Source organism: Malaclemys terrapin, chromosome 24 (genome assembly GCF_027887155.1).
Source record: "Malaclemys terrapin pileata isolate rMalTer1 chromosome 24, rMalTer1.hap1, whole genome shotgun sequence".
Classification (NCBI taxonomy): domain Eukaryota; kingdom Metazoa; phylum Chordata; order Testudines; family Emydidae; genus Malaclemys; species Malaclemys terrapin.
In genome coordinates, this window is record NC_071528.1 from 6,158,785 (window position 1) to 6,185,839 (window position 27,055).

Here is a 27,055-nt window from a genome sequence, read left to right on the forward strand (position 1 = left end):
TCAGTTCCCTGCTCTCCCACACACTTCCTGCACGGCCTGGAGCCAGCCCCTTTGGCTGTCCAAACCCCAGTTCCCTATCTGTACAATGGGGATAAAACATTACAAATTCTGACATGCTCAGATCCTGTGGTAATGGAGGAAGGGGGAGCAATGAAATACCTTGGCTAGACGGATAGTCTTGGCTCCCTACAGAGCGAGCATGTATGTGAGCAACAGAGTAATGGCTGCAATTCATGGATTTGTTACAACAGAACCTGTGCAGGGAAAAAAGGAAATAGGGATGGTCTAGACAGTATTTGGTCCTGCCATGTGGACAGGGGACTGGACTCGATGACCTCTCGAGGTCCCTTCCAGTCCTAGTGTAAGGGGACTGTTGCCCCCTTACTAACACTCAGTGGGGGTGTTTTGGTTGCTAGCTCCCAGCACTAAAAGGGGAGGGGTCGATGGCAAATCAGGAGCCTGAGACTAACTGTCCCCAGGAACAATGGGGAGAGGCCAATGCTCCAGATCAGCCTGATTGACAGGGCGGGCAGGCTAATCAGGGAGTCAGGAGGCCGGGGGGGGTCCCGTCCTCCGTGTGAACTGGAATGGCCTGAGTCAGACAGAGTGGGGCCGAGCTAAGGAGAGAGCAGGGGCCCGAGCTGAGCTGGGGGCAGAGCTGCAGCCCCAAAGCCAGAGCACAGCCCAGAGAGAGCAGAGCTGCCCTGGGAGCAGAGCTGTAGCAACCAGAGCCAGAGGGGCCAGACAAGCAGCCAGGAAGCAGGTCAGAGCTGGGAGCAGAGTCACAGAAGCAGCCTGCAGAGCAGAGCTGTGCTGGGGGCAGAGCTGCAGCAACCAGAGCCAGAGGGGCCAGAGAAGCAGCCCAGGGAGCTGAAGGCAGAGCAGCAGCAGCAGCCGTGCTGAGGCCGAGTGGAGCTGGAGCCGGGGCTGGAGCAGTCCGGAGCTGGGGCTGGGGCAGTCCGGAGCCGTGTGCAGTCCGAGTGCGGTGAGCAGCTGGGGAAAGTGAGGGGGACCCTGGGCAGTGGGCCCAGCACAGGGAGACGCCTCAGCCAAGAGGCCTTGCAGGCCAAACTTGCAGGGGGATCATAACCCCGACTGGGCGGGGGCGACGCTGGGAAGAAGGGTCCTGCCACCTAGAGCCTGAGAGCGTGTGGCCACCGCCAGAGCAAGTGTCCAACCCACAGCGTCCCTGCAGCACAGACAGGGCCTGAGAAGCAGGCCTGGGACCTACAAGGAACAGACTGAACTGCCCTGACGTTCCAGAGACACTGTTTGTAATGTTCCCTGCCACAGAGCAGGGTGATGTGTTTCCTTTAATCTTTCCCATTTTTCCTTATTCTTTTTTAAAATTAATTGTTAATTAAACAACTTGTATTGGCTTTAAATTGTATGGAATAATCAGTGGGTCAGGGAGGTGCCCAGTGCAGAGAAAGTACCCCGGAGTGGGGACACCCTAGCCCCTGTCCTAGGTGACCACTGCAGGGTTGGGGGTCGAGCCCCCCAGAAATCCTGGGCCCAGCCTTGTTGGGGTTACGAGGACTCAGCCAGACAGGAGAGTGGAAGGGGAGCCCTCAAGGGCAGGGAGGCCTCTGGGTAAAGGAAGTGGGAGCGGGGACTCAGATCCTTTCGCTAGTCCACTTCACCGGGGTATTGCAGAAGCCAGGAAAGTTCCCCACAATAGCGGGACCATTCCCCCGCTTACATAATTGGCGTCACGAACAGGATCCTATCCACAGGGTCCATCCCATTGGTTTTCTGGTTAAGTTCTAGTAGCATGGTCCGGGCCTAGTTGAGCACCCTACCATGGCTGGAATTGAAGAACTACGAACCCAGTTTGCTGAACTTCAGCGCAGATTATCAGACCAAGCGGAGGCATTACAGCAAGCTAGAACTGAACAGAGAGAAGCCTTATCGCTGGCCAAGGCAGTAATAGACCAACAGACAGCAGAAGCTAAGAAACCCCCTACTATTTACGTCCCACGGGAGCGGAAGGTCACGGAGTTTGGTGGCTTCCCGACTAGACCAGGAGACATTACAGTAGAGGAGTGGGTCAAGTCTGTGAAGGTGGCTCTGCGTGTGCTAAGAGTACCTGAAGAAGATCATGTGGACTTCATAGAGGAGCACCTCAAGGGCCAGGCCAAGGCCACAGTAAAGTTCATGGCAGTGGCAGACAAGAAAGATGTGGAAAAGGTATTTGAACTCCTCCTAAAAGTGTATGGAGACAAGGTACCTATTGGAACCCGACTAAAGGAGTTTTTTGAGAGAAAGCAGGAGCCTGGTGAAACTGTCCGGGCATACGCATATGACCTCCAGGAGAGAATGAGCAAAGTGGAACAGCGAGACCCTCAGCGAGTTTCAGACCCAGATACGGTTCTGAAAGAGCAGTTGGTGCTGGGTCTCCGTGATGACTCCCTCCGACGTGAAATGAAAAGGAGGTTTAAAGAAGAGCCCAGTAAGAAGTTCCATGAACTCATGCAGGCTGCCATTATGTGGTCAGAAGAAGAGGAAGTTCCTGTGGCAGAGGCGGCCAAGCCTAATCCCCATACACAAAGTGGGGGCCTAGTGAATGCAGCTGCTGGGGAAAAGGTCCTGCCCCAAACAGAGCTAACATTGGAAAGCTTAAGTGAAGCTGTCCAAAAACTGGCGGTCCAACAGGGGGACATGCTGAAAGTGATGACCGAGTTGATGAAAGAAAAGAATCCCATTAGTATGCCAAAGTATCCAAGGGCACCGGGATCCCGAAGAGCCCCACTGAAGGATGAGCTGGGAAGATACATTTGTTACACTTGTGAAAGGCCAGGACATACTAGCCGAGAATGTCCACTGAGAAGGAGAACAGAGTCCCAGGCAATCGAAACCAATGGGGCACCAGGAGCAAGTGGTCCCTCTACAGTAGAAGGCCAAGCAGTGGCAGAAGGATTCCTAGGCCTGTCCTTTGTGGAAAATCCCTCTGCATACAGTGTTGAGAGGAACATGGGCAGTGCCAGCATATCTAGCGATTTCTGTAAGCGAGCATTTGGAGATTGTCTAACTGCTGAAGTATGTATAGCAGGGGTGAAGACCAGATGTTTGTTAGATACTGGCTCAGAAGTCACCACCATTACTGAGTCGCATTTTCAAAAATATCTGAAGGACAAGGACCTGACCATGCACAGCACACGGTTTGTACGTCTAACAGCTGTTAATGGACTGGCAATCCCAGTGGTGGGGTGCCTTGAAGCAGACATAGAGTATATGGGCCAGACACTGCCAGGAAAATGCATCTTCATCCTGAAAGACAAAGCCTCAAAAGGGAGCCATATAGGAGAAGGAGTCCCAGGGATTCTAGGGATGAACATCATTAGTGAGCTGAAGGAGCTACTGCTGCCAGGAGAAGGAACCAGGAAGATGAACTGTCATGAGCACTCTATGAAGAATGCTGTGCTGAGTAAAGTACTGGCTCGAGAGGAGAGGCAGAGTCTTTCCCTGGGACCCACAAGGCATATGGGAAATGGTAAAGTGGGCAGAGAACGGAAGACCATTATTCCTCCTTGGAGAGGGAAGATCCTTGACGAACACAGCTGTGTACCAGGAAATGAGCTGCAGATGACGAAGGAGAAGGGAGGACGAGTTACCTTTCTTCAAGAAAGATGTGATGGGAGACTGCAAGTTCCAGTTCAAGCGGCACGTCAAGGGCTGATTCCTGCACATGTGGCTAACATAAGGGCGTTGCCAGAGAAGCATCAAGAAGTCTTTTCTAAGAATGAGATGACCAATTATGATGACCAGGTCAAAGGTCACCATGACAGGCTGAAGACAGCCTGGAAAGTTGCTCTCAGAACAACTAAAGACAGAGCCCAAAGTAGGAAAAGGACTTATGATAGCAAGTCCAGTGGGGCTCTCATCAGATCTGGTGACTGTGTACCACTTCGTAGCCGTAGACGCCGGAGATGTAATAAAATACAGGACAAATGGAAGCCAAATCCCCCCACTGTGGTCACCCACAACAATCCTGAACTGCCAGTGTATGCTAACCAGCCTGAACGAGGAGGTCCTGGGATAGTAGTACATAGGGACCAGTTGAAACATTGTACTCTTACTCCAGACAGGGACCATAGGAGGCGTAGATCAGTACACCCTGAGGAGGCTGAAACCAATCGGGAAATGGTTCTAGTCCCACAAACCGAATACAGAGGGGGACAGAGTGGGGCAAACCCAAACCCTAACAAGAATGGCCAGATCCTTCAAACTGACCCAGTATTACCCGAGGATAGGAAAATAGAAAATATGGGTAATGAACCGCCAGTCTTAAGAAGGTCCCAGAAAACTAATAAGAGCGTACTTCCTGTTAGACTTAAAGATAATTATGTTATTGGTTCTATGTAGTGTTTTAATGAATATTGTTATGTATGGTATTAAGAAGTAGATGTGGAATGTTAAATATGCTAAATGTTCTTTTGATAATTGCTAATGGGTTGTTGATATACAATGATATGGGTATATGTTGTTACCATGGGGCCTGAATGAACCGATGTAAATATTGTGGATGTGGCAGTATTTTAGCAAGGGGGAATGTAAGGGGACTGTTGCCCCCTTACTAACACTCAGTGGGGGTGTTTTGGTTGCTAGCTCCCAGCACTAAAAGGGGAGGGGTCGATGGCAAATCAGGAGCCTGAGACTAACTGTCCCCAGGAACAATGGGGAGAGGCCAATGCTCCAGATCAGCCTGATTGACAGGGCGGGCAGGCTAATCAGAGAGTCAGGAGGCCGGGGGGGTCCCGTCCTCCGTGTGAACTGGAATGGCCTGAGTCAGACAGAGTGGGGCCGAGCTAAGGAGAGAGCAGGGGCCCGAGCTGAGCTGGGGGCAGAGCTGCAGCCCCAAAGCCAGAGCACAGCCAGAGAGAGCAGCGCTGCCCTGGGAGCAGAGCTGTAGCAACCAGAGCCAGAGGGGCCAGACAAGCAGCCCAGGGAGCAGGTCAGAGCTGGGAGCAGAGTCACAGAAGCAGCCTGCAGAGCAGAGCTGTGCTGGGGGCAGAGCTGCAGCAACCAGAGCCAGAGGGGCCAGACAAGCAGCCAGGAAGCAGGTCAGAGCTGGGAGCAGAGTCACAGAAGCAGCCTGCAGAGCAGAGCTGTGCTGGGGGCAGAGCTGCAGCAACCAGAGCCAGAGGGGCCAGAGAAGCAGCCCAGGGAGCTGAAGGCAGAGCAGCAGCAGCAGCCGTGCTGAGGCCGAGTGGAGCTGGAGCCGGGGCTGGAGCAGTCCGGAGCTGGGGCTGGGGCAGTCCGGAGCCGTGTGCAGTCCGAGTGTGGTGAGCAGCTGGGGAGAGTGAGGGGGACCCTGGGCAGTGGGCCCAGCACAGGGAGACGCCTCAGCCAAGAGGCCTTGCAGGCCAAACTTGCAGGGGGATCATAACCCCGACTGGGCGGGGGCGACGCTGGGAAGAAGGGTCCTGCCACCTAGAGCCTGAGAGCGTGTGGCCACCACCAGAGCAAGTGTCCAACCCACAGCGTCCCTGCAGCACAGACAGGGCCTGAGAAGCAGGCCTGGGACCTACAAGGAACAGACTGAACTGCCCTGACGTTCCAGAGACACTGTTTGTAATGTTCCCTGCCACAGAGCAGGGTGATGTGTTTCCTTTAATCTTTCCCATTTTTCCTTATTCTTTTTTAAAATTAATTGTTAATTAAACAACTTGTATTGGCTTTAAATTGTATGGAATAATCAGTGGGTCAGGGAGGTGCCCAGTGCAGAGAAAGTACCCCGGAGTGGGGACACCCTAGCCCCTGTCCTAGGTGACCACAGCAGGGTTGGGGGTCGAGCCCCCCAGAAATCCTGGGCCCAGCCTTGTTGGGGTTACGAGGACTCAGCCAGACAGGAGAGTGGAAGGGGAGCCCTCAAGGGCAGGGAGGCCTCTGGGTAAAGGAAGTGGGAGCGGGGACTCAGATCCTTTCGCTAGTCCACTTCACCGGGGTATTGCAGAAGCCAGGAAAGTTCCCCACAATAGCGGGACCATTCCCCCGCTTACACTAGAATCTATGAATCTATGAAAAGTGTGAGCTCCTTAAACAACGGCACTGGGCCTCAGCAACAAGGCACCATCACTCTGAGCTTTGTCACCCAGACCTGCACCGCGTTACTTATATGACAGGAACACCTAGACGCCCCAGCTGAGATGGTTTCCCATTGTGCTAGGTGCTGTACATACATAGTAAAAGACAAACCCTGCCCCAAAGAGCTTACAATCGAAACAGACATCTGACTCCGAGGCCAGTACCCTACCCACTGCCCCACACTGTATCACTGTATAGTCTCAGTGCCAAAGTCCCAACTCAGGGTAAAAACCATGCAGGATGGATTCTCTGGGCACACATCTCTTCTTCAGCTGTTCCAAAATCCTGGTCAGACATCTAGAGGGGATGCTCTCAGGACAGTTGAGAAGGGGACCAAAAAAAAAAAAGATGAAAGTGTGGGGATTTTCAGCACAAGGTCCACTTGTCACAGTCTGAGCTGAGGAGTCAGTGTTACCCAGTGGTTAGGGCATGTGAGTACAAACCAGGAGAGCTGTGTTCTGTGCCACTGATCTGCTGAATGGTTGTGAGAAAGTCACTTTCTCCTCACCCACCCCAACTTTTGTCTGTTTGACAGCAGCTGTCTGGAGCAGGGACCCTCTGCCTCGATATGTTTGTACCGTGCCTAGCACAATGGGACTGCAAACCTGATTGGAGTCTCTGGGATCTAGTGCAGAGGTTCTCGAACTTCATTGCACCGTCACCCCCTTCTGACAACAAAAATGACCACACGACCCCAGGAGTGGGGACCGAAGCCTGAGCCCGCCCAAGCCCCATGTCCTGGGTGGGGTAAAGCCAAAGCCGGAGCCTCACCACCCCAGGCAGGGGGCCAAAGCCCAAGGGCTTCAGCCCCAGAGGGGGGCCTATACTCTGAGCCTCACCACCCAGGGCTGAAGCCTTTGGGCTTTGGCTTCAGCCCCAGGTGGTGGGGCTTGGACTTGGGCTTCAACCCCTTGCCCCAGCAGGTCTAATGCCAGCCCTGGCAACCCCATTAAAACAGGGGCGTGACCCACTTTGGGGTCCCGACCCACCGTTGGAGACCCACTGATCTAATGTACAGATAACACTGATCTGCTCCAGCGCATTCTCCCTGGTAAAGCAGCACAAGACAGTGTTCTTACAAGAGAGAGGCGGGTCGCACTGGGGGCTGCTGATGCACAGGGCACGGAGAGTGCCCGCAGTCTGGGGCAGCAGCATTTTACGCTCCTTTGCACAAGACGGAGGGTCAGCAGGCAGAGGGTTGGGTTAGATACTTAAGTTAGACAAGCTTAGCGCTTGTTCCAGAGGCTTCCTCCTGCCCCCCTTGCAGGGAGAGTTGGTGTTTGCACGGATGCCCATGACTGGAGTCTAGGCTCCCTCCACTTGACCAGAGAAGCTGTTTGCTAACTTACCACCTCACTAGTCCCAAAGAAGCCAGTTGCTAACCAGAGCTAAGGAAACAGACGTCAGAGACTGGGACAGGCCAATACGCAGCACCTGGCATAGCACCAGGCAGAAAATTTCATACATACTCTCGTCAACCGGAAAAATCAGACAATGAGCAGCAAATCCAAGCGGCTCACGAAGTGAGGACGGAGATGCCATGGACTCGAAGAAAGGAATGTGTCAAAAATAAACAGAACAAAAGAAAATCTCACCAGGCAAACCCCTGTTGCAGGAGTGTCGTAGAAAGCGTGAGAACCCAACATTATCCTTAGAGCAGTGCACAGAGGCCCCAAGCAAGATGAAGGCCCCATCGTGCTAGGTGCGGTACGTACACAAAGAGCGTACAGACAACACAGACATGACAGGCCAAGGGCAGGAGGAAAAATACAGGCTTACCCAAGCTCACCCAGGAAGTCAATGGCAGAGAACCCACATTTCCTGAACTCAGGCTGGTGGCCCATCTGCCAAGGCAGATTGTGTCCCTCCACGAAGGGGATGGGAGAGGGAATTCACTTCACACCAGTGCAGGGACAGAGGGGAGGCTGGCACCCCCTCCCCACTATTCAGAGGCTACCAAGGCTGGTGTGGCCAGGGGCTGTTCCTTAGTAGGGGGTTGCACCTGCTCTGTGGCCCCCATCCTTGCTGGCCCAAAGGGGTCATAGGACAATGACGAATAGGTAGGGGACCCAGCTATCTGCATTAGCCACCTAAGATAAAATTTTCAAAGCGTCTAAATGAGCTATAATAATACCTAGCTCTTATATGGAGCAATTCCTCAGTAGATCTCAAAGTACTTTACAAAGGAGGTAAGCATCACTGTCGCTATTCTACAACTGGGGAAACTGAGGTACAGAGCAGGGAAGTGACACGCCCAGGTCACTCAGCAGGCCAACAACAGAGCCAAAACTAAAACCCATGTCTCCGGAGTGCCAGTCTAGTTCTCTACCCACGACACCCCACTCCCCTTTCCTTTGATTGCAAAAGTGACTCTGGGACTTAGGCTCCTAAGTCACGTAGGTTCTTTTGAAGAATGTTACCCCTAGTCTCCTACCGCAGCACGTCCTGCTCCACCAGCCTCGGTGCCCTGCTCCCACAACCATCTCCTTGCCTTTACCAGCCCCCTCTTCTGCACAAAATGCCCAGCCAGCTTGGATCTGCCAAGACACTTCAGCATTCAGATCCAGCCTTAAAACTCACTTCCTTCTGTGCTGGCCACGCAAAGCCAGCCAGTAATAACCGCGGGTTGTATTCTCACTGCTATTGTTTATTGGACTATAATAGGGCCTAGAGGCTCCAGTCAGGGTCTGAGTAAGATACACGTATGCACAGGGCCTAACACAAAGGTGGTGCCTGCCCCAAAGATAGGAGGGGTGACCTGGCGGCTAGGACACAAGCTGGCAATTTAGAAAAGCCGGCTTCAGTTCCTGGTGTAGCCGTTGACTATCATTGTGACTTTGGGAAAATCACTTCATCAGCTGCGTGCCTCAGTTTCCCATCTGTAAAATGGGCACAATGCTGCCCCGCCTCATAGGATTGTTGTGGTGACTGTGACATGTGCCAACACCACAGTAATGAAGGCTAGATAGACTCAAAGGAGTTTACACTGAGACACTTTGAATCAAACCTTACAGATGCCTGGCGTAACCATGAGATTTCATTGCTGTGAGCCCGGTCCCATCCTACCCCTTCCCTACTCACGGCTGAAGTAAGACTGAGCTTTTCAGTCTCTTATGGGACTCCATTCAATGGAGCTGTGCCTGCTCACTGCAGGTGTGAACGCAGCTGTCTAAGCATCGCACGGCTCCTGTGATGTTATAAAGTGTATCAAACACAGACACACATATTTAGGGCTAAGTTTGCCCCCTGCCCCAGGAGCAGAGCAGGGATGGTGCAGCCTATTAAACCTAGCCAGGGGCGACACCGGGTATTTATAAGCCCTGCCGTGAACCCCGCTGCTTATCACCAGAACCTTTCAATTCCCCCCACTATCAACAGTTACGCGTCGTCTCCCAACCTCGCACACCGCGGTACCCGGGACAGATTGTGTTTTACCCTTCTGTCTTGTCTCAGCAGCACATCCTGTGCAGCCAAAGCTCCACCCATTCTCTGCCCCTCCCCAGCCAGCTGCAAAAGGGGCGAGGGGGTCCCAGGCTGCTTTCAAATGCCATGGCCTGCGGGCCAGGGAGCCAAGGAAGGGAGCATTTAACCCTCTGGCACTTAGTGCTCTAGCGAGGAACGCAGAATGAGTTTGCAGAACCCTCCTGTGTGCCGCGTGGGTGAGTTCACACAGCCCGAGGGACCGAGCTTCGGGGAAAACCCGTCACACTGACACGCTGGTGCATCAACAACACAGATCTGGGCTGTGCTCTTAAAACAGATGGAACCACCGTAAGCCCGGCAGCAGCACCAGTGCAGGGACACAGGGCAGCAGGGTGACCCCATAGAGCCGTCAAGCCCTCTGCATCAGGGCTGAGTCCAATCTAGTGCTCAAGGGAGGAGGCATGTTGACTGCTCGTATGAGTAAGGCCTCCTTGTGTGAGGAAGGAACCGCAGATGCTGGTACCTGGTGGACTGCAGGCAGGAGCTTTGCTACGACTAGCTTGACTGATGCAGAGCACCAGAAAGATTCTCCTGCTAGGGTAAATGAATGCAATCACAGTGCTCCCCACTGAACTGCTGTGGCCCCCCCTCCTGCCCCCCCGACTCCCTTCCCATTACAATTCAGCCCTGTTATTTGCGAAGTTCCTGCACACGATCAGAATAACAGGAGCAGAAAATACAAATAAGGATAAAACGTAGCTGTCCTCTAGCGCTTCTCGTCAGTTGATTTCAAAGGGCTTCGCAAAGGCCGTCAGTATCCTCATCCCCCTTACAGATGGGGAAACCGAGGCAGAAAGTGACTTGCCCAAGGTCACCCAGCAGGCTAGTCGCAGAGCTAGGAACAGAAGCCGGCTCTCCTGAGTCCCAGTGTACTGAGCTAGCCACACGGCTGAGCAGGGCATTCACCCCACATGCCTCGCCCTTCCCTGGGAGCTGCAGTGCTGCTCCCAAAGAGATGCCCTGTGACACCTGCCTCAGATATAGGATTTAAAGCACGCTGAACACAAGGTAGGCGGCCAGGTGGCACACAGCGGCCTGCATCACAGTGCAGCCAGGGAAGGCGAAAGCAATAGGACAAAACACCTACTCTTATTAAAAGTACCACGGGCTCTTTAACGTCCACAAAGAACAGAGAGCGCCTGGGTTTTTATGGCTTTGTCCAAAAGACAAAAATCACAGAACTTGGCTGATCTGCAGCGTTGTGGGAGGATAAAAGGACTGAACCCGACAGCGATCTTTCAGCCAGCCTCTACCCTCTCACGTGTCCTGATTTGCCCTGTGCAAGGGGCAGGTGGGGACAGTGGCTGTTAAAAGCCACTCACCCGTCAGTGCAAATTTTGAAGGAAAACTTGTCAATTCAGGTGCTCTGATACCACCACAAGGATCCTCATCACAGATGGTGTAGATGGATGGAGAGACAGATATAGAGGAATGCGTAACATGGCGAATGGACAGACAGGGAAGAGTGGGTGATGATTAGACAGATAGACAGACAGAAAGGAGTGTATGGAGATAGATAGATAGATAGATAGATGTGTATGGGGATGGGATAGATAGATAGATAGATAGATAGATAGATAGATAGAGGGGGTGGATGGGGATAGATAGATAGATAGATAGATAGATAGATAGATAGAGGGGGTGGATGGGGATAGATAGATAGATAGATAGATGGGGTGGATGGGGATAGATAGATAGATAGATGGGGTGTCTCAGGCGGGATAGATAGATAGATAGATAGATAGATAGATAGATAGATAGATAGATACAGGGGGTGGATGGGGATAGATAGATAGATAGATAGATAGATAGATAGATGTGTCTGATGATAGACAGCTCATGGTTACCTCTTCATTCACTGGATTAGATGGTAAAACCCGCACACACAGGTGCCCTTTACCAGAGTTCCTTGACTTCTCTGCCCTTTCCCTGGCTAAGCTGCCGTGACCACCCAGCGAATGCCAGTCTCTGGCTCTTCACTAGCCGCCTTCCCTTTCCCCTGCAGCCTCACGGGCATAACTTCAATTCTGATCTCACGACAAGTGTCCCGTCCTGTGTGACATCCCCCAGCTCCTGCAGAGCCGGCCCCAAACACTCCCGCTTACCAGTGCCGTTGAAGCTATTGCTGGAGTATTATTAGAAGAAGGCAGCCAGGTGGCCCAGCCCCTACCTCCCCGCTCCATTCCCCAAAGGCCTTGTTATGCTGCTGCTGGATCGGCCAGACACGCAAATCACAACAGCACCACAAACGACCCTCTAGCAGCCAGGGCCACGGCTCTTACCAGCTCTCTGTGGGTCCCGTTCTGGATCACAGCGCTTCTGCCTCCCGTGTCCTGAAGTCACCTGGGACTGGGTGGAAGAGGAGAACTGAAAAGATACCCACTGGCACCCAGAGCTTTTCAATGCAACGGCGAGCCAGAGGGAGGCAGAGAGTAGGGCGTGTCGGGCTCCTCCCAGAATCTCTACAAAAGCATGTGCAAACAAAACCTTCTTCATTCCTGTCAGCGCTGGTGCTCCTGCCAGAGCGGATGGAAAGAGGGGGTTGTGGTGGCACTCCACAAACACAGTAAGATCCAACCCCCCAGGCCAGCTCCGCTGGGACGTGGGTGTTGTTTTTTCTTTACACAATAGACTTTCCCCAGCTGTATTTAGCTGCCAGACGCCAGCAGCCACAGGGTCTGGCGATGACCTCGCCAGCCCATCGGGAGGCTCTGCATAACAGAGGGTCCAGGGTCAGTGCCACACCTTTGGAGCACCGCTCCCCAACCCCTGCCCCACAGCCAGGCACCCCTCTGCAGCCAAACACCCGACTGTTCGGGTCTAGCCCCTCCACCTCACCCAGGCTTTATCTCAGTGAGCATCACGACACTGCAATCGGGTCAGGCCCCATGGTGCTAGGCGCTGTACAATCACCGAATGACGCTCCCTGCCCCCAAAGAGCTTCCGGTCTCAGCGTAGGCAAGAGACAGCAATTGGATCTAACAGACGGGCTGGGGAGTAGCACGAGGTGAGAGCAAGACAATCGCGATTCGCCTGATCACTTCACCGGTTGCCTTAAGCATTGCCGAGTGCTTTGCAGGGCACTGGGTAAGGAGGCCGCGTTGTGGCAGGGGAGTGTTTTCAGGCGTGGCTAGAGGGAGGAGGATGGAATTTTAGGGAGAGCTCCTCCCACGCACACATGGCATTTGCGCAAGCAGGAAGTCATTCAGGGAAGGCCTCTGGCCTGGGCTGGCCAGGAGATCAGACTAGATGATCACCATGGTTCCTTCCCGCCTTAGAAGCTGCAAATCTATTTTTGCCAACCCCAAAGGCTCCCAAATACCGGCTCAGCCCCGACAGATCCCACGATTGGCCCTAAAATCGCGAGAATTTTTTTAATTCATATTTTTTCAGTTGTCGCCTGATTTTTGAAAAAAACTCCCCCGTGTGTGTATTGCAGTTAGTGGTGGCAAATAATAATGAGAAAGACAATTTGGGGTGCTGTACCCCTCCCCCCATCAATTAACTTTCTGCACCAGCTCCCACATCAATGCTGGACCCCCAACCAAATGAGTTTGGGGGGTGCCGCCCAGCTTTTTACATCTGTCCCAGCCCCACATCAACTGCATCCACCCAGCCTCACAATTCTGCACACACACTCCTTTGCCTCTCAGCCCCACCTCCGCCCCTTGCCTCCCAGCACCGATGGTCCTCCTGCACCTGGGGTGGTTCTTCACACACCCAGGCCTGGGGGGCAGAGCAGTTCCAAGGGGGATCTGCCCCCTCGCCAGGCCTGGTGCTGCAGCATGAGACAGGAGGGGAGAGAAGGGGATGGAGCTGCCCTGTGCCCCGCCCTCCCTCTGAAAACAGCATTGGTTGCTCCCTCTCCCCGACCCGAAAACATCTTTCAGTTCCCCACAGCCGCTGCAATTGGCTGTTCTTCCCCAGGGGGCTGGGAAGTGGGGACGGCAGCCAATCAGAGGGGTTTTCCCTGGGGCAGTCTGCAAATCAGGGAAGGCTGAAGCTTCCCGCACCTGGGCAGACAGGCTCCAGCAAGAGCCAGAATCCCGTTCTTGGGGAGAGTTTGGCAACACTGCATGTATGGGGGACGGGGGGGCAGGAGAGACCATAGCACCACCCACAAGGAAGGATGGTCCAGTGGTTACACTGGCCTATGACTGGGTGGACCTGCCTCAGTTCCCTCCTCTGCCACAAATTCCCTGTGTCACCTGGCCCAGTCTGTCTCCTCAGTCTGCCCTCTGTACAAGGGGGGTAACGGCCCCACCCTGCCTCCCGGCGGGGAGGGGGAATGAACAGATGGGCTGTGCAGAGCTCAGACATGCTGGTAATGGGTGTTGGATAGACAGGCAGAGAGCAAAATGTAGCCGTGAGCAAGTCAAGGTAGGCGAGGCAATATCTTTTATTGGACCAACGTCTATTGGCGAGAGAGGCCAGCTTGCCAGCTCCACAGAGCTCTTCTTCCACGGGAAAGTGTCATCCCTGGTCCCTTTATGATCAATCAAATAATTTAGGACCTACAGACACCCCTAAAATGAAACTGCCGAGACATCCCCAGTCACTCTGCCGAGACAGCCCAGCTGCCGGGTGCTTCACAGCCGACAGGAGTAGGAGCTGAGACAGCCAGCCTGGTCACTCCACGACAGCCAGTGAAATCAAAGGGAGACGGCGGATGGACCAGGCTAACATGGTGCCCCAGAGAGCTTCCATTCGACATAGACAAAGGGTGGGAGGGGAAACAGAGGCAAGGCAATATGCTACGGTCAGACAGGAAGTATTAGCCGAGCTGGGAATTGAACCCAGATCTCCTACACGCGATGTGTAAAATCTCATGACTTTTAAACTGATCTCACGATTTTGGGGTGGGGGAGTAGGTCTGACTCATGGTTTTTCAGTGCTGGGGGTGGAAGACACTGCCTACATAGGCGCGGACTTTTAGCTTTCCCCGGGGGTGCTCCACTCTCCCTCTGCCCCAAGGCTCCATCCCCACACCCCGCCTCGCTCTACCTCTTCCTGCCTCTGCTCCGCCCCTTCTCCTGAGGCTCCGCCCTCACTCCAACTCCCTCCCTCAAGGCCCCGTTCTCACGCCGCTTCCTCCTGCCCCTGCTCTGCCCCCTCCCCAAGGCCTCCGCCTGCCCGCCACTCACTGCTCTCTGCCTTTCCCCAAGCCCCTCCCCAAGCCACCAAACACGCCCCGATCAGCTGTTTGGTGGAGCAGATCAGCTGTGGCTGGTGAGTGCTCCAGCCCCGGAGCGCTCATGCAGTCGGCTCCTGTGACCGCCCGAACTAAGGTAACGCCTGAATTACAAGACAATCTTTCACATACTCGCAAAAGGTCATGTCTGCGCCTGTCTTGATGCAAATAGATGAGCATCTATGCAAATTCACACATGGTTTCTTAGAGGATGTTGGTAGAAACATGCCACTTTGCTCAGCGGGACGGGCCTGCCTGAGTCATGGCCGTGGCGTGGAAATCTTGTGGGTTCACTAGGAAAACGAATGAATCAGCGCATACTTGCTCACCTCTCCTCCCTAACTCACTGGGAGCATCACAGTTGGGGGGGTGGGATCTGGGGGTTCAAATATTGGCAGCACATGATCATTGCAGAGAAGGTGGGATTAGAAAGAGGACAAGTTTCTAACAGCCTTGGATGTATGAGTCACTCCCACTGAGCCACATGGTCTACAATCGGGGTGCCGGAACAGGGCGGCGAGGGGACTATGGTCCTCCCACTTTTTACCAGCCATAATGGTGAGCAGTGGGGGTGAGGGGGCAAGAGGATGGAGAGGAGCAAACAGGGGGCAGCGTCTTGGGGGGAAGAAGAGGTGCGGGCTCACAATCTGGTGTTCTTAAAGCCCCAGCTCCTGGAGTCACGTGATGGTTGGGAGTCGACATCACTTAGGCTATGTCTACATTGCAATCGGAGGGTGCAGCATGTGTAGACGGACCCAAGCCAGCTCCGATCTAGCTAGCTCGGGGACCAATGGCAGCAAAGACATGGCAGCACAGTGGCCGCACAAGTCCATAGGCAGCGTCCCGTGGAGGGGCCCATGCTGCCGCGGCTTCACGGCTGTTGCTGTTTGAGCTACCGAGAGCAAAGCTGCTGTTATTTATTGCTCCCATCGCCCCCCACACATCTGCTCTGATCTGCCTCTCCCCCCGCCCCCCACAGAACAAAACAGCTCAGAGAAGGAAGAGGCACCTTCCATAAGGCATCAGCCACTGCAAAGCTAAGGAGAAGCGCCGAGCCCACCTCTCCATTATAAACCCCTAAAGGAGTCAAATTAGGCTTGAAGTTAGGTGAAGGTTTCTCACCATCAGAGGACTGACGTTCCGGAGCAGCCTTCCAAGGGGGCAGTGGGGGCAAAAAAACGACCTGGCTTCAAGACTGAGTTGTTAAGCTTCTGGAGGGGATGGGATGATGAGACTGCCTACAATGGCGTGTAGCCGATCTGCGACTGCTAGCAGCAAATCTCTCCGGCGGCCAGTGATGGGACACTAGGTGGCGAGGGCTCTGAGTTACTACAGAGAATCCTTGCTCAGGTGTCTGGCGGCTGGGGCTCGCCCACATACTCAGGGTCTAACCGATCACCATATTTGGGGTCAGGAAGGAATTTTCCCCCGGGTCAGATTGGGAGTTTTTCATCTTCCTCTGCAGCTTGGGGCCCGGGTCGCTGGCAGGTTTAAACTCATGGAAATGGTGGATTCTCTGTAACTTGAAGTCTTTAAATCATGATTTGAGGATTTCTGTAACTTAGCCAGAGGTTGGGGTCTATTACAGGAGGGGGGGGGGTTGGGAGGGCAAGGTTCTGTGGCCTGCGACGTGCAGAAGGTCAGACTGGAGGACCATGATCGTCCCTTCTGGCCTTAGAGTCTAGGAGTCTAATAAAACCAGTCAATGCAAAAGATTATCAGGCACCAGCACCGAATGGTGGGAAGTTGCCAGACACCCACAAACAGGCAGCCCCGTACAGCCCTTTCCTCTCACCCCACCTTCCCAGCCCTTCGCCCCACTCCTTAGCCTCTGGGAGCAGCCAGGGGTGGGATGCAGGGGGAACCAAACCCACTTGCTATCCCCTGTCCCCCACCCCACACACTCACAGTCTCTCTTGCTCTTTTTTGTTAAATAGCCGGGGTGGGAGGGGGGGGAAATAATGGCAAGCAATTCTGACAGGCGAGTTTACGAACCAATAACACTGTGGAAAACCTCTGAGGTCGTCCTGGCAACCCTGGGCCCGGGCCAATGAGGATGAAACTTTTGCCAAGCAATCACTCCCTGCAATTAACCAAAGAAACCCGCGGATGTAATTAACCAAGCCCTGGGAGGAAAATGCCTGGCGAAGCGATCACTGCCCAGTCATGGCTGAAAGGAACATCCCAGCACATGCTAGCTCAGGCACACCAATGCTCAGCTATATTCAATGCACGTGTGGCATCACACCTCATATTCTTCAGAGAGAGATCGTTATGATTGGATTATGGCATAACTATGATGTATTTTATACCCGGTAGGTCATGTGAGGTACCATGGAAAAGGCTATGATTTACTGAAGATGCTTATCCTATTTGTATGCATGGATCATTTTTGTATCTGAAGTTAGGAATATTGTCTATGCATCTATTACAAATGTGTTTACACCTGGGGAATGCCCACTAGAAAGAATGAAATCAGTCTGGATGGCTGGTTGGGAAGGGCCATTAGGGTCTCTGAAGATGCTAATTTCCCACTGGGGACACTACAAACAGCCTGGCTGCAGGGTCAATGTGACCAAGTCACCTGGTGCTGGACTCCATAATACTCGTATTTTTCCACTGACCAGGGGTGGGAATCACGCTGGGAGACAAAGGATTCCCGCCAGACGCAAAAACTATTTAAGGCAGGGGAGTGACATCATTGTGGCTGGCTCTTTATTGACTCCCACCCAGGATTGCTGGAAATACCTAAGAACTAAAAGACTGGACAAATGTGGCTTGCCTTCAAGAACCTCTGCAATCTGCCTAAAACAACATTTTGGGTGAGAGTTTGCTGCTGATAACCAGTTTCTTTATATATTAAGCTTAGATTGCGTTTGTTTTATTTGCTAGGTAATCTGCTTTGAGCTGTTTGTTATCCCTTATAATCACTTAAAAACAACAAGGAGTCCGGTGGCACCTTAAAGACTGACAGATTTATTTGGGTATAAGCTTTCGTGGGTAAAAACCCCACTTCTTCTGAAGCATGGAATGAAAATTACAGATGCAGGCATTATATAATGACACATGAAGAGAAGGGAGTTACCTCACAAGTGGAGAACCAGTGTTGAGAGGGCCAATTCAATCAGGGTGGATGTGGTCCACTCCCAATAATTGATGATGCCACCGGACTCCTTGTTGTTTTTGTGGATACAGACTAACACGGCTACCCACTGATAATCACTTAAAATCTATCTTTTGTAGCCAATAAACTTGCTTTTGTTTTGTCTAAAGCCAGTGTGTGTGGAAATCACTTGGGGCAGAAAGCTGTGTGTCTCTCTCTCCACATTGAGGGTAGGGGTGAATTTCATGAGCTTGCGCTGTGCAGTTCTCTGTGCAGCGCAAGATGGTACAATTTGGGGTTTACTCTCTGGGTGGGGGGTGCACTTGAGTACTGGGCAATTCCTTAGCTGAGCCTTCCCAGGCAGAACTGATTTCAGCGTCTGTGCGAAGCTGCAGCGGGGTTTGTCCCGACCTGTATGTATGCCGGTAAAGTGCAGTCTGCAGCCTGAGGGAGGGCTTGGCTGGCTTGCCTCAACAATGCGGTGTAAAGGGAGCCCAGGCTGGTGGGTCAGGCGGGCTCAGCTGGTTGGAACTTCATGGTCATGGCAGAGCCCAAGAAAGGGTGGACTCTGGGGAGATTAGCTAGGGAGTAGTATTAAAGGGCAAGAAAAGCTCTCAAGCTAGGAGATGCAACTCCTAAACCCTCTGAGGTATCGACAGGCCCCACTCCTCCCCACGGAGCCCCCCTTCCAAAGGCCAGATCGAAGCATGCTCATTGCCTGCCCTTTAAGGTCACTAATCAAAGGGTGCTTCTGGACATCTGGACTCGTCCTCTCCCCTTCACTCTCCTGCCCCACCTGCATCCCCTGCCCATGAGACCGTGGGGCCTTTTACCGGGTGGAAATAAAAGTCCAAACCCAAACGGCTCCTAAGTCCTTAGAGACCTGGATCACCGAGAACCAGCCATCTGAACTCCTCAGATGGGAGAGAATTCACCTGGGAATTCTCAGGCACCACCCAACTGTCTGTTCCAGCTGTGACACCATCAAAAGGGGACCCGTTTTCTAGCTCCGGTTCAGATGAGACCCAAGACTGGGGAAATGTTGCTCGACTGGTTATTCCAGGACGAGTTACACCGTCGTGAGAGGGAGAAGCCATTGGAACTTGGGTCTCCTCTAAAGGCAGGCGTGAGCCCCGGTCGCTGGGCTATGGGGCACTTCCTGGTGAAGCTGGGCCGGTGTTTAAAACTAATTAAGCCGGCACTGGAGCGGGGACCGAGTCATTCTCAGTCACGCGGCCAGACCCAGCGACCAGTCAGTGTCATCCTGCAGTCCTATGAATTGCCACTATGAATGACCCGCGTTCAAATCCCTCCACCGCGGCAGGGGAGTGCCCCGACACCGGCTCCAGGCTATGGGGATTCGCTCCCATCAGCCCAAAGCCGATGTTCTTCATTTGCCAAAACCGGTTTTGCAATTTTGGGATGTGGTTTGAGCCAAACCGATTCTTCTTCCTTCTTCGGAACGTCCAGGGACCCGGGAAAAAAATTCGTTCTGCGCCCAGCTCTAGGAGCGGGGGTCTGACCTCCTGGCACCAGCCTGGTCACGCAGCTGAAGCTGGAAACGACCACCATGCCCAGCTCTGCTTCCTCCCGCCTCTCCCTCCTGGGGCTTGGGCTGTACTAGGGCACCTGGGCTTCCAAGGCTCTCGCTCTACTTACCACCCTCAACATCTACCACGCCGGGGAGCCGATCCCTTTTGCCCGGTTTTCACTCCAGCTCAGTCGGTAGCTGCCATCGGTGGAGAATTCCTAATGTGGAGAAGCCCCTCCGCCTGTCCTGATTCACCCCACTCTCCTCCCCGGGGGTTGGGTTACTCCAGGCAGCATTTCCATGCTTCTGACACCCATAAGCTCATCACTAAGAACCTGCTTAGCAAGTTCCCTTCCAGGCCATCCACACCCTTCCCTCCACCCCCACACCCAATCAGCCCTATCTGCCGCTCCATCTTCTGACCGCATCCCTGTCCCAGTGTTCCTGACATGTTCCAGGTGCGTCATCCCTCCTGGATCTCTCACTCCTCTATGACCTTCAGTGCCAAGGTCTGATGGGATCCATCTGGGACAGTTAGCCCCCAAAATCCCAGCATCCTCCAGGCTGGAACCTGCTGGCCTCTGAAAGTGAGCATGTAAAACTGGCCTTCAGAGATTCCACCTGGGGCTGATTTACAACAGCGGGTGAAGATCACTTTGCATCCGAATCCAGGCAGGGTGGGTGGAGCCCAGAGGCGCCGGGCCTACTTCTGGCATTGGGCAATGTCTGACAATAAGTCACACCCACACTGAGCACTTGCAGCACACGGGACCTTTCGTCAGAGCTTTGGAGCTCCACGTTTCACTGCCCATTGTTATCCCCGTGCGCCGCACGGTGGGGAAGATCCCAGGGTGAATGCAAGGGCAGAGTCAAGCATTGAACCCAGGCGTCCTGCCTCCCAGGCCCCAACCCTTGCCACTAGATGACACTTCTCCATGAGCGCATCGCAGGCGGAGTCTAACCCAGTCTCCACATTTCGCACACGACCACTCGCTGCATCACTCGGAAACAGCCCGAGATGGGACAGAGAAACGGGGAGAGGCCCCTGAGACAGAGTTAACGCACTAACCCGGCGCTGCTGGAGATCTGCCATCCAGGAAGCAGTGAAGTTGGCTGCTTCTCCCGCCAGCCCTCCAGCCAACTGGGTGTCGTGGCCTGCGGGGCGTCGCTGCTCAAGGAAAGCCCCAGGAGCCGGAGGAGCACGTGTGGTTGTGCCACGCGGCCGCAGAGCCTGCCAGAGATGGAAAGCTCCTGCCCAACCTGTGCCACGTTCATGCAGATGCCACCGTCACTCCCCGGCTTGCAGGTTGCTCAACTGGGAAGCTGGTTAGCCAGTGGATTCCCACGCCCTGTGTCTCTGCAGTCAGCACTGATCGGGGGGCCAAGCCGACGCTCTCACTGCCGGGCCCCAGCACTGCGCAAAGACAGACCAGCCCTTGCCCGAAGAAATCCTGCCTGAGCTCTTACAATACACGGGCAGACTTGTCTAGTGGCTGGAGCAGGCAATTGTAAGGACTCCTGGGTTCTATTCCCAGCGGGAGAGGGGAGCGCGGTCTAGTGGTGAGAGCAGGAGACACCTCGGACTCACCAGGCTGGTTCAGACCTAGGGTCCGTCCAGCCCTGTCTTGGACATCCCACACCTCACCCTGGCAGCTGGAGGAAGTCCTCCCAGTGCTATCCCACAATGCTCCTGCTCACCCTCAGGGAGCTCCAAGCACTGACTGTCACTGGTCAGGCCCAAGAGCCGCTGGGGAGGTCTTTAGCTGGTCTTGGCTCTGGCCGGCCCCCAGCCCAATCCAGGTAGCCCAAGAGCACCATGGGCAGGCCCACATGCCCTCTTCCGGCTGCATTTCTGCCTGTGCCAAGTGACAGTGTGATGGGCCAAGGGGAGGCGTCATCACAGCTGCGGTGGGCAGTCCGGTGTGTGCAGGGGACGTGCATTGCACGGGCGCTAGGACGGGTCCAGGAGCGGCTGAGAAAGTTCCCATTTCTAGACACTCGGACACAATCTGCCACTTCCGCTCACCACCCTGAGAGACCTGAATCGGGGACGGGGCTGGGGTAGCTGGAACATCCGCTTTGAAATCAGATGTAGCAGCCCAGGAAATGCCCGGGGGGAACTCCTGCCCTACTGAGGTCAGCAGCAATTTGCCACTGACTTCTAGGGGGCCAGGATCTCCAACCCACGGCCTGCTTCATGCCCATAAGATGTACACCCGGATGTGCAAACAGGCATTTTGCACATGCAAAACACCCCCGACACAGTTTCAGCGAGTTGCACTAGGGATGAAGCAGGCCCGCTCCGGCATGCTGGAGGCAGCATTGTCTAGTGGACGCAGCTTGGAGTTATGACTCAGAAGACCTGGGTCCTTTTCCTGGCCCTGCCCCTGCTTTGCTGGGTGACCTAGGGCAAGTCCCGTCCCCTCTCTGTGCCTCAGTTTCCCCTCCCACCCTTTGTCTCTTGTCCAATGGCTCCTGGTATATTGGCCAGGGTGAATACATTGCATCCCCAATGCCCTCTCCTCCCGCACCGAGCCATGAGAGGAACAGGTTCTGCAGCGTCGCCATCTCTCCGGATACCCTCTTCGGCCCACAGTGTGACACTGCCACCGTCTGGGAGCTTTCGGGTAGCTACCCAACCAGCCCCGGCTAGCCCACGCTAAGGATCTCTGCCAGCACGAGGGGCTGCGCCCCACCCTGGATCCATGAGTGGGGGTCACGGCTTTGCTGCAGACACCCTAACAAGGCCCCTGAGTGACGGGTGGGGATGGATCAGCCGGGGGAGAGAAGGGCTGGGGCTTCCCTCCCTGCGCCCACAGAGCCAGTTCTCCTCTCAGAGAAACCCCCTCCTGGACGTGTCGGAGGCTCTGGCGTGACCATGTCGGGCGCCCACACCCTGAGGCTGACGGCTGACCGCGCTCCAGGCCCCTCTGCAGCGCCTGGCGTCTGGCCTCAGACAGAAGAGATGCCAGGACCCAGCTCCGTGCAGCACCCAGCTCTCCCCAGACTGGGGCTGGCTGGGCAGCCCGGGGGGCCTGTGGACATGCTGCCCATAGCACCCAGCAATGCACCCTGTCCGGAGCTGGGAGCACCGTGCCGGGGACCAGGAGGGGAGGCCAGCCGCCATCCAGTCCTCAGCCTCTGCTCAGACAGCCATGGGGGCGGGGGACCAGCTGAGAGCAGCTCGGGCCGCTCCACCGCTGTCAGCTGGGAGCAATTTTCACCCGCTTTCCCCTGGGACAGAACCGAGCCCCCAGCCCCTCCCTGTCCTGTTGCTGACTATTAGATGCCATGGTGGGAGCTGAACAGATCATGAGAAAATGGGGGGTCCCCGTCTGGGGGTGCCTCTATCCTCCCCCTTTACCTGGTAAGATGCTGGTTCCACCTGCACATCCGGCCTCTGCTCTGAGGCATGTCCATGGCCTCTGCATCCCTCATCATGGCACCAGCCTGCCCGACCTCTAAGCTCCTGGGGTGCAGGGTACCCGCACCCCTCCTCCAGGGCTGACCCAAGCTCCCCCCTCCCCCCGCTCCAGCTGGCCCAGCCTTTCAGCGCTCACAGCGGAGCCCCCAAGAACAGCTGGGGGACGAGTCCTCCTGGGGCGTGTCCCTGGGCGACCGATTGAGGTAACGACGCGGTAACTGTTGTCCAAGCTCTGCTCCCAGGACTCCAGGCTGGGAACTGGCTGTGGGGGGGGACCTTCCAGGGGCCAACCAGCCCTCCACCCCATAGCCGGCTGGGGCCCCCAGTTAACCCTCTTAGGACCACTTCACTCCAGTAATGAGCTGAGGGGCGTGAGTGTCTGCACCACTGCCCCCCGGTGGAGAGAACAGGACCTGCTGCCCTGTGTGTCAGAGGCTCCAGACTGCTGGGAACCTGAACCTCAAAACTCAGGGGAAGCTGCTTCAGAGGGAGTGAAGGAGAACAAGGGTCCCCAGCCCCACTATTCCCAAAGGGGCTGGGGGAAGGGTGAACTTCCCCCCCCCTCACCCCCTCCCCCAATGGGCCCTGGGTTCCCCTCCCCACAATTCATTGGCCAGAAATGCCTCCACCTCTGGTATCTTCAGAGAGGCGTCTCAGCTGGTGACTCTGGGCTCTTCGGGGGAGCACTGAGGCAAGGGCCCCCCCCTCCCCCCCCAGCAAACATCAGCGCGGAGTGGCTGGGCCAGAACAGCTCATCCCAGTCCCCCTGGGGCCAGAGTGCCCCCCCAGTCCCTGGGCCCCGCCCTGCCAGAGCCGTGGGGAGCAGGGGAGAGCCGGTGCGAGCAAGGGAGGAATTCAGGAAAGGGGAAGGGCCATGGAAGCCATGCGGGAGGGGTTTGAAAACCCATTTTATTGTGACACACAGAGAGTCTATTCGGCCACGAACGAACCCCCATCCCCATCCCACGTCAGCATGGAGCTTGCGGGGAAGGAAACCCCCCACGCCCAGCCATCGCTGCTGGGCTCCTGCCCTGGTGGGAGTTCACACGGGTGACACGACTCCGCTGGGTCTCAGCTCAGCCCGACGGGGGGGCTTGCGGGCTCCAGGCAGGTCGGGGTGGGCCTGGTGTGGTGATCAGGGAGCGGGACGAGCTGGTCTGGCACGGCACCGGGGCAGCCCCAGCCCGCCTGGCTCCGGGCAGGTGTCTGGGTCGCTCCGGCCAGCCGGGGACCCTACCCAGCCAGCCAGTAGGGTGGGAAAGGGAATGCCGGCAGGTAACTCAGGCTCAGGTCACTCCTCGGCCCAGCGAGGCCTCCGCTTTTGAGTTCTGTCCCCGGCCACGTTCCCTCCAGAGGCCAAATCCTGCTGGGCGCTGGCGGAAGGTCGCCTGGGGGATACCGGGAAGGCAGCGCCACGCCACCCGGGGCCTTCTTCGCAGAGGCCGGGAGATGCTCTGCTCCTGGCGGGCTGCCCTCGGCCACGGGCCGGAGCCTCGGCCCCAACAGGGAGCGCCCCGCGGCGCCGTCTGCCCCCCTGGGGCTCACGGCCTCCCCCTGGTCTGGCTGCTGGCGCTGGCCCTTGCGGAACTTGGCTCGGCGGTTTTTGAACCACACCTGGCAGGGGAGGGGCCAAAGGGATGATTAATGACTCGGCCGGTGGTCAGCACCGTGCACGTGGGACCCACCCGCGCTTGCTGGGGCGCTTCTTCCCCCTTGCGGGGGGGGGGGGGGCACAGACCTGCCCAGAGGCATGACAGCCCCATGGTTCCCTGCCCCACACAGTCTAGATGGAGGCAAGATGGAGGCCAGCCCCAAGGAAGGGGGCAGAGGGAATGCTGGGATTGCCCCCAGTGCCTGGCTCACACTTCTCCACCCCTTGTGGTCCATGCACTGTGCCAACTCTCTGCCCGCTCGGAGAGCCTTTAAAACCATGGTCTGCCTGGGACACGAAAGGGTAAATTCCTGAAATGCCAGACTCCTCCAGCCCAGCTCCCAAGGGAGCCACTAGCAAGACACCCCCGTAGCCCAGATCCAGCCCGGTCTGCAGCTCCCCAGGGCGTGGGTGCGGGGCGCTCGGTGGGGTTACCTGGACCCTGGCCTCGGGCAGGTTGACGAGCACGGCCAGCCGCTCTCTGGTCACCGCGTCGGGGTACTGGGTTTTCTCAAAGGCTCTCTCCAGCGCCTCCACCTGGTGGCCGGTGAATGCCGTGCGGCTCCGGCGCTGCTTCTGGGGGATCCCGTAGCGCGCTTCCAGCAGGAGCTCTGGGGAGCAAGGGAAGGGACTGGAATGAAAGAACTAAAATCCTCTGTGCAGAGTCAACTGCTGGGGCCTGCCCTATGCCCAACCACAGGAAAACGATCTTGGGGCAGCTCTCCTCAGAGAGCACCTCTACATACTTCACTTGGGCTCATACACCCACCGCTGAAATGCAGCCACCTCTGGGGTTGGGCATGGCAGCTGTTTCACAGCCCACAGCAATGCTACACAACCAGTTAGAAGAGAAGCTGAAGGAGACTTCTGGGGGCGGATTTGAGCAGGGCCAATGGCATCGTCCAGGCTGGAATTTGGCCAGGACGCCTGAGTTCATATTCCTGCTCTTGTAAAAATTAAAGTCCCACGGGACCTTTAAAGACCCGATACCTCTTTCCGCAGCACAGTGCCCGACGCGCCACGGTGGGGCTGGCTCAGACCCCTGCGGCCAGCAGCACGTCTTAGCCCAGTGGTTTCCCAGCGACCGGGCCCGCCTGAGGCCCAACCATTTATTCCTACTGGGGAGCAGACGGGGAACCGTTCAGACCCGTCGTCCCGGCTCAGGGAGAGATCTCCGTCCACAGCGCAGCTGTGAAACCTCTCCAGTGCAGAACGCTACTCAAGGGTCCCCATCTGGTACCTTTCCTATAAGGAACGTGACTGCAATCGGCCGGGTGTGTCCGTGGGTCCTGGCCCTGTGCCCTTAGATCACAGTGTCCCCGGGCTGGGCTGCTGCTCCGGCCCCCAGCTCCCAGTCTTTGCTGTGGTTCTCCTCACAACCCCGGTAAATTGCCAAAGCCTCGAGCCACGCCCTGCTCCCCCCATGCCAGACCCCCCGCTCCTCGCCCACCCTACCTGCTAGCCGATCCACCACGCTCACTGCACGCAGGGAGGAGGGCTGGGGGGCCGGAGCGGGCGGCAGCTGGTGCAGGCTGTAAAGCAGGGAGAGGGGGTTCATGCTGCCGAGGGTGTGCGCGCCCCCGCTGAAGTAGTACATGGAGGGGCCCCGCTAGCAGCCGGGGGTCTCACGCCAGGGCCCTGGAAACAAAAGGCAGCTTTAAAAACATGGTCACCATAAAGAGAGCAGCTCAACCACTCTCCGTGTAAGGAGAGGGGGGAGCAGCCGGGGTTACGCCGGGGGGGCTGGGGCAGCGGGGCAGTGCCCTGCAGAGAGAGGGAGGACAGAGCGTGCCAGGGATCTTCTAATGCAAAGATTTGGGCCTCAAATTTGTGGCCTGAATTATTGTTTGTTCTTTGTATTCCAGGAACATCTAGAGGCCTCGGCCAAAGCTCGGGGCCTGGCACGCAGGGTGCTGTACGTCCAGGGAGAGGGAGACTCTGCCCTCCGGGAGCTGACAGTCTAAACAGGACAGACAATGGGCGGGAGGAGAAACTGAGGCACAGAGCAGGGCTGTGACTGACCCCAGGTCACCCAGCAGGTCACAGCTCACACACGGAGCCCTCAGCTACACACGGCTCTATCCACCCCCACGGTGGGTGTCTGTACATACCGCTCCCACGGACGCCCCCTCACATGGCCCTGTTCACACAAACGGACCCCTCGCCGTGCCCCTCAGGGTGGGACAGAGCCAAACCTCCCCCAGGCCGGCAGCACATGACGCGCTGGGATTCCTGCCCTGGGTATAAACGGCTTCTTCTGTCACCAAGCTCCCCTTTCTTTCTGAGGCCAACCATTCGAACCAATCAGAGCGAGGGGTGCGGGGCGGTCGGTGTGGAACGAGGCCAGCTGAGAGCGATGCCCCTCACCCACATCCCGTGTGTCTTCCCCTCCCCAAGCGCCCCGCGTGCTCTGTGCATACCTGGGGGGTGAGGTTATGTGTACATGCCTGTGTCTGGGGGGCGCTTTGTACCCAGCATTCCTAGTAATACGCCTGTGGACTCCCCCAAACCATCCCTCCCCCCATGGCATTGATACACTCAATTCCCCCTTGGCTCAGAACTGCCCTTGGGCATCATTGATCCAG

The 27,055-nt window shown here is 55.9% G+C and overlaps 2 protein-coding genes across 2 annotated transcripts in view; both read right to left on the reverse strand.

The window, feature by feature from the left end:
* ATP8B3 (ATPase phospholipid transporting 8B3) overlaps nucleotides 1-11,903 on the reverse strand; it is a 70,680-nt gene extending 58,777 nt beyond the window's left edge. Inside the window, exon 1 of the mRNA XM_054013297.1 lies at nucleotides 11,853-11,903. The gene's annotated coding sequence lies outside the window, so the exon portion shown is untranslated. The remainder of the gene's footprint in view (nucleotides 1-11,852) is intronic.
* Nucleotides 11,904-23,763: 11,860 nt separating this feature from the next.
* Nucleotides 23,764-26,067, reverse strand: LOC128828894 (diencephalon/mesencephalon homeobox protein 1-like). Its single transcript, XM_054013925.1, has 4 exons — nucleotides 25,926-26,067; nucleotides 25,461-25,613; nucleotides 24,906-25,081; nucleotides 23,764-24,433 (listed from the first exon to the last, which is right to left on the reverse strand). The coding sequence occupies exons 1-4, from the start codon at nucleotides 26,065-26,067 to the stop codon at nucleotides 24,053-24,055; spliced, it is 852 nt and encodes a 283-aa protein (XP_053869900.1). The 3' UTR covers nucleotides 23,764-24,052.
* Between the last annotated feature and the right edge of the window lie 988 nt (nucleotides 26,068-27,055).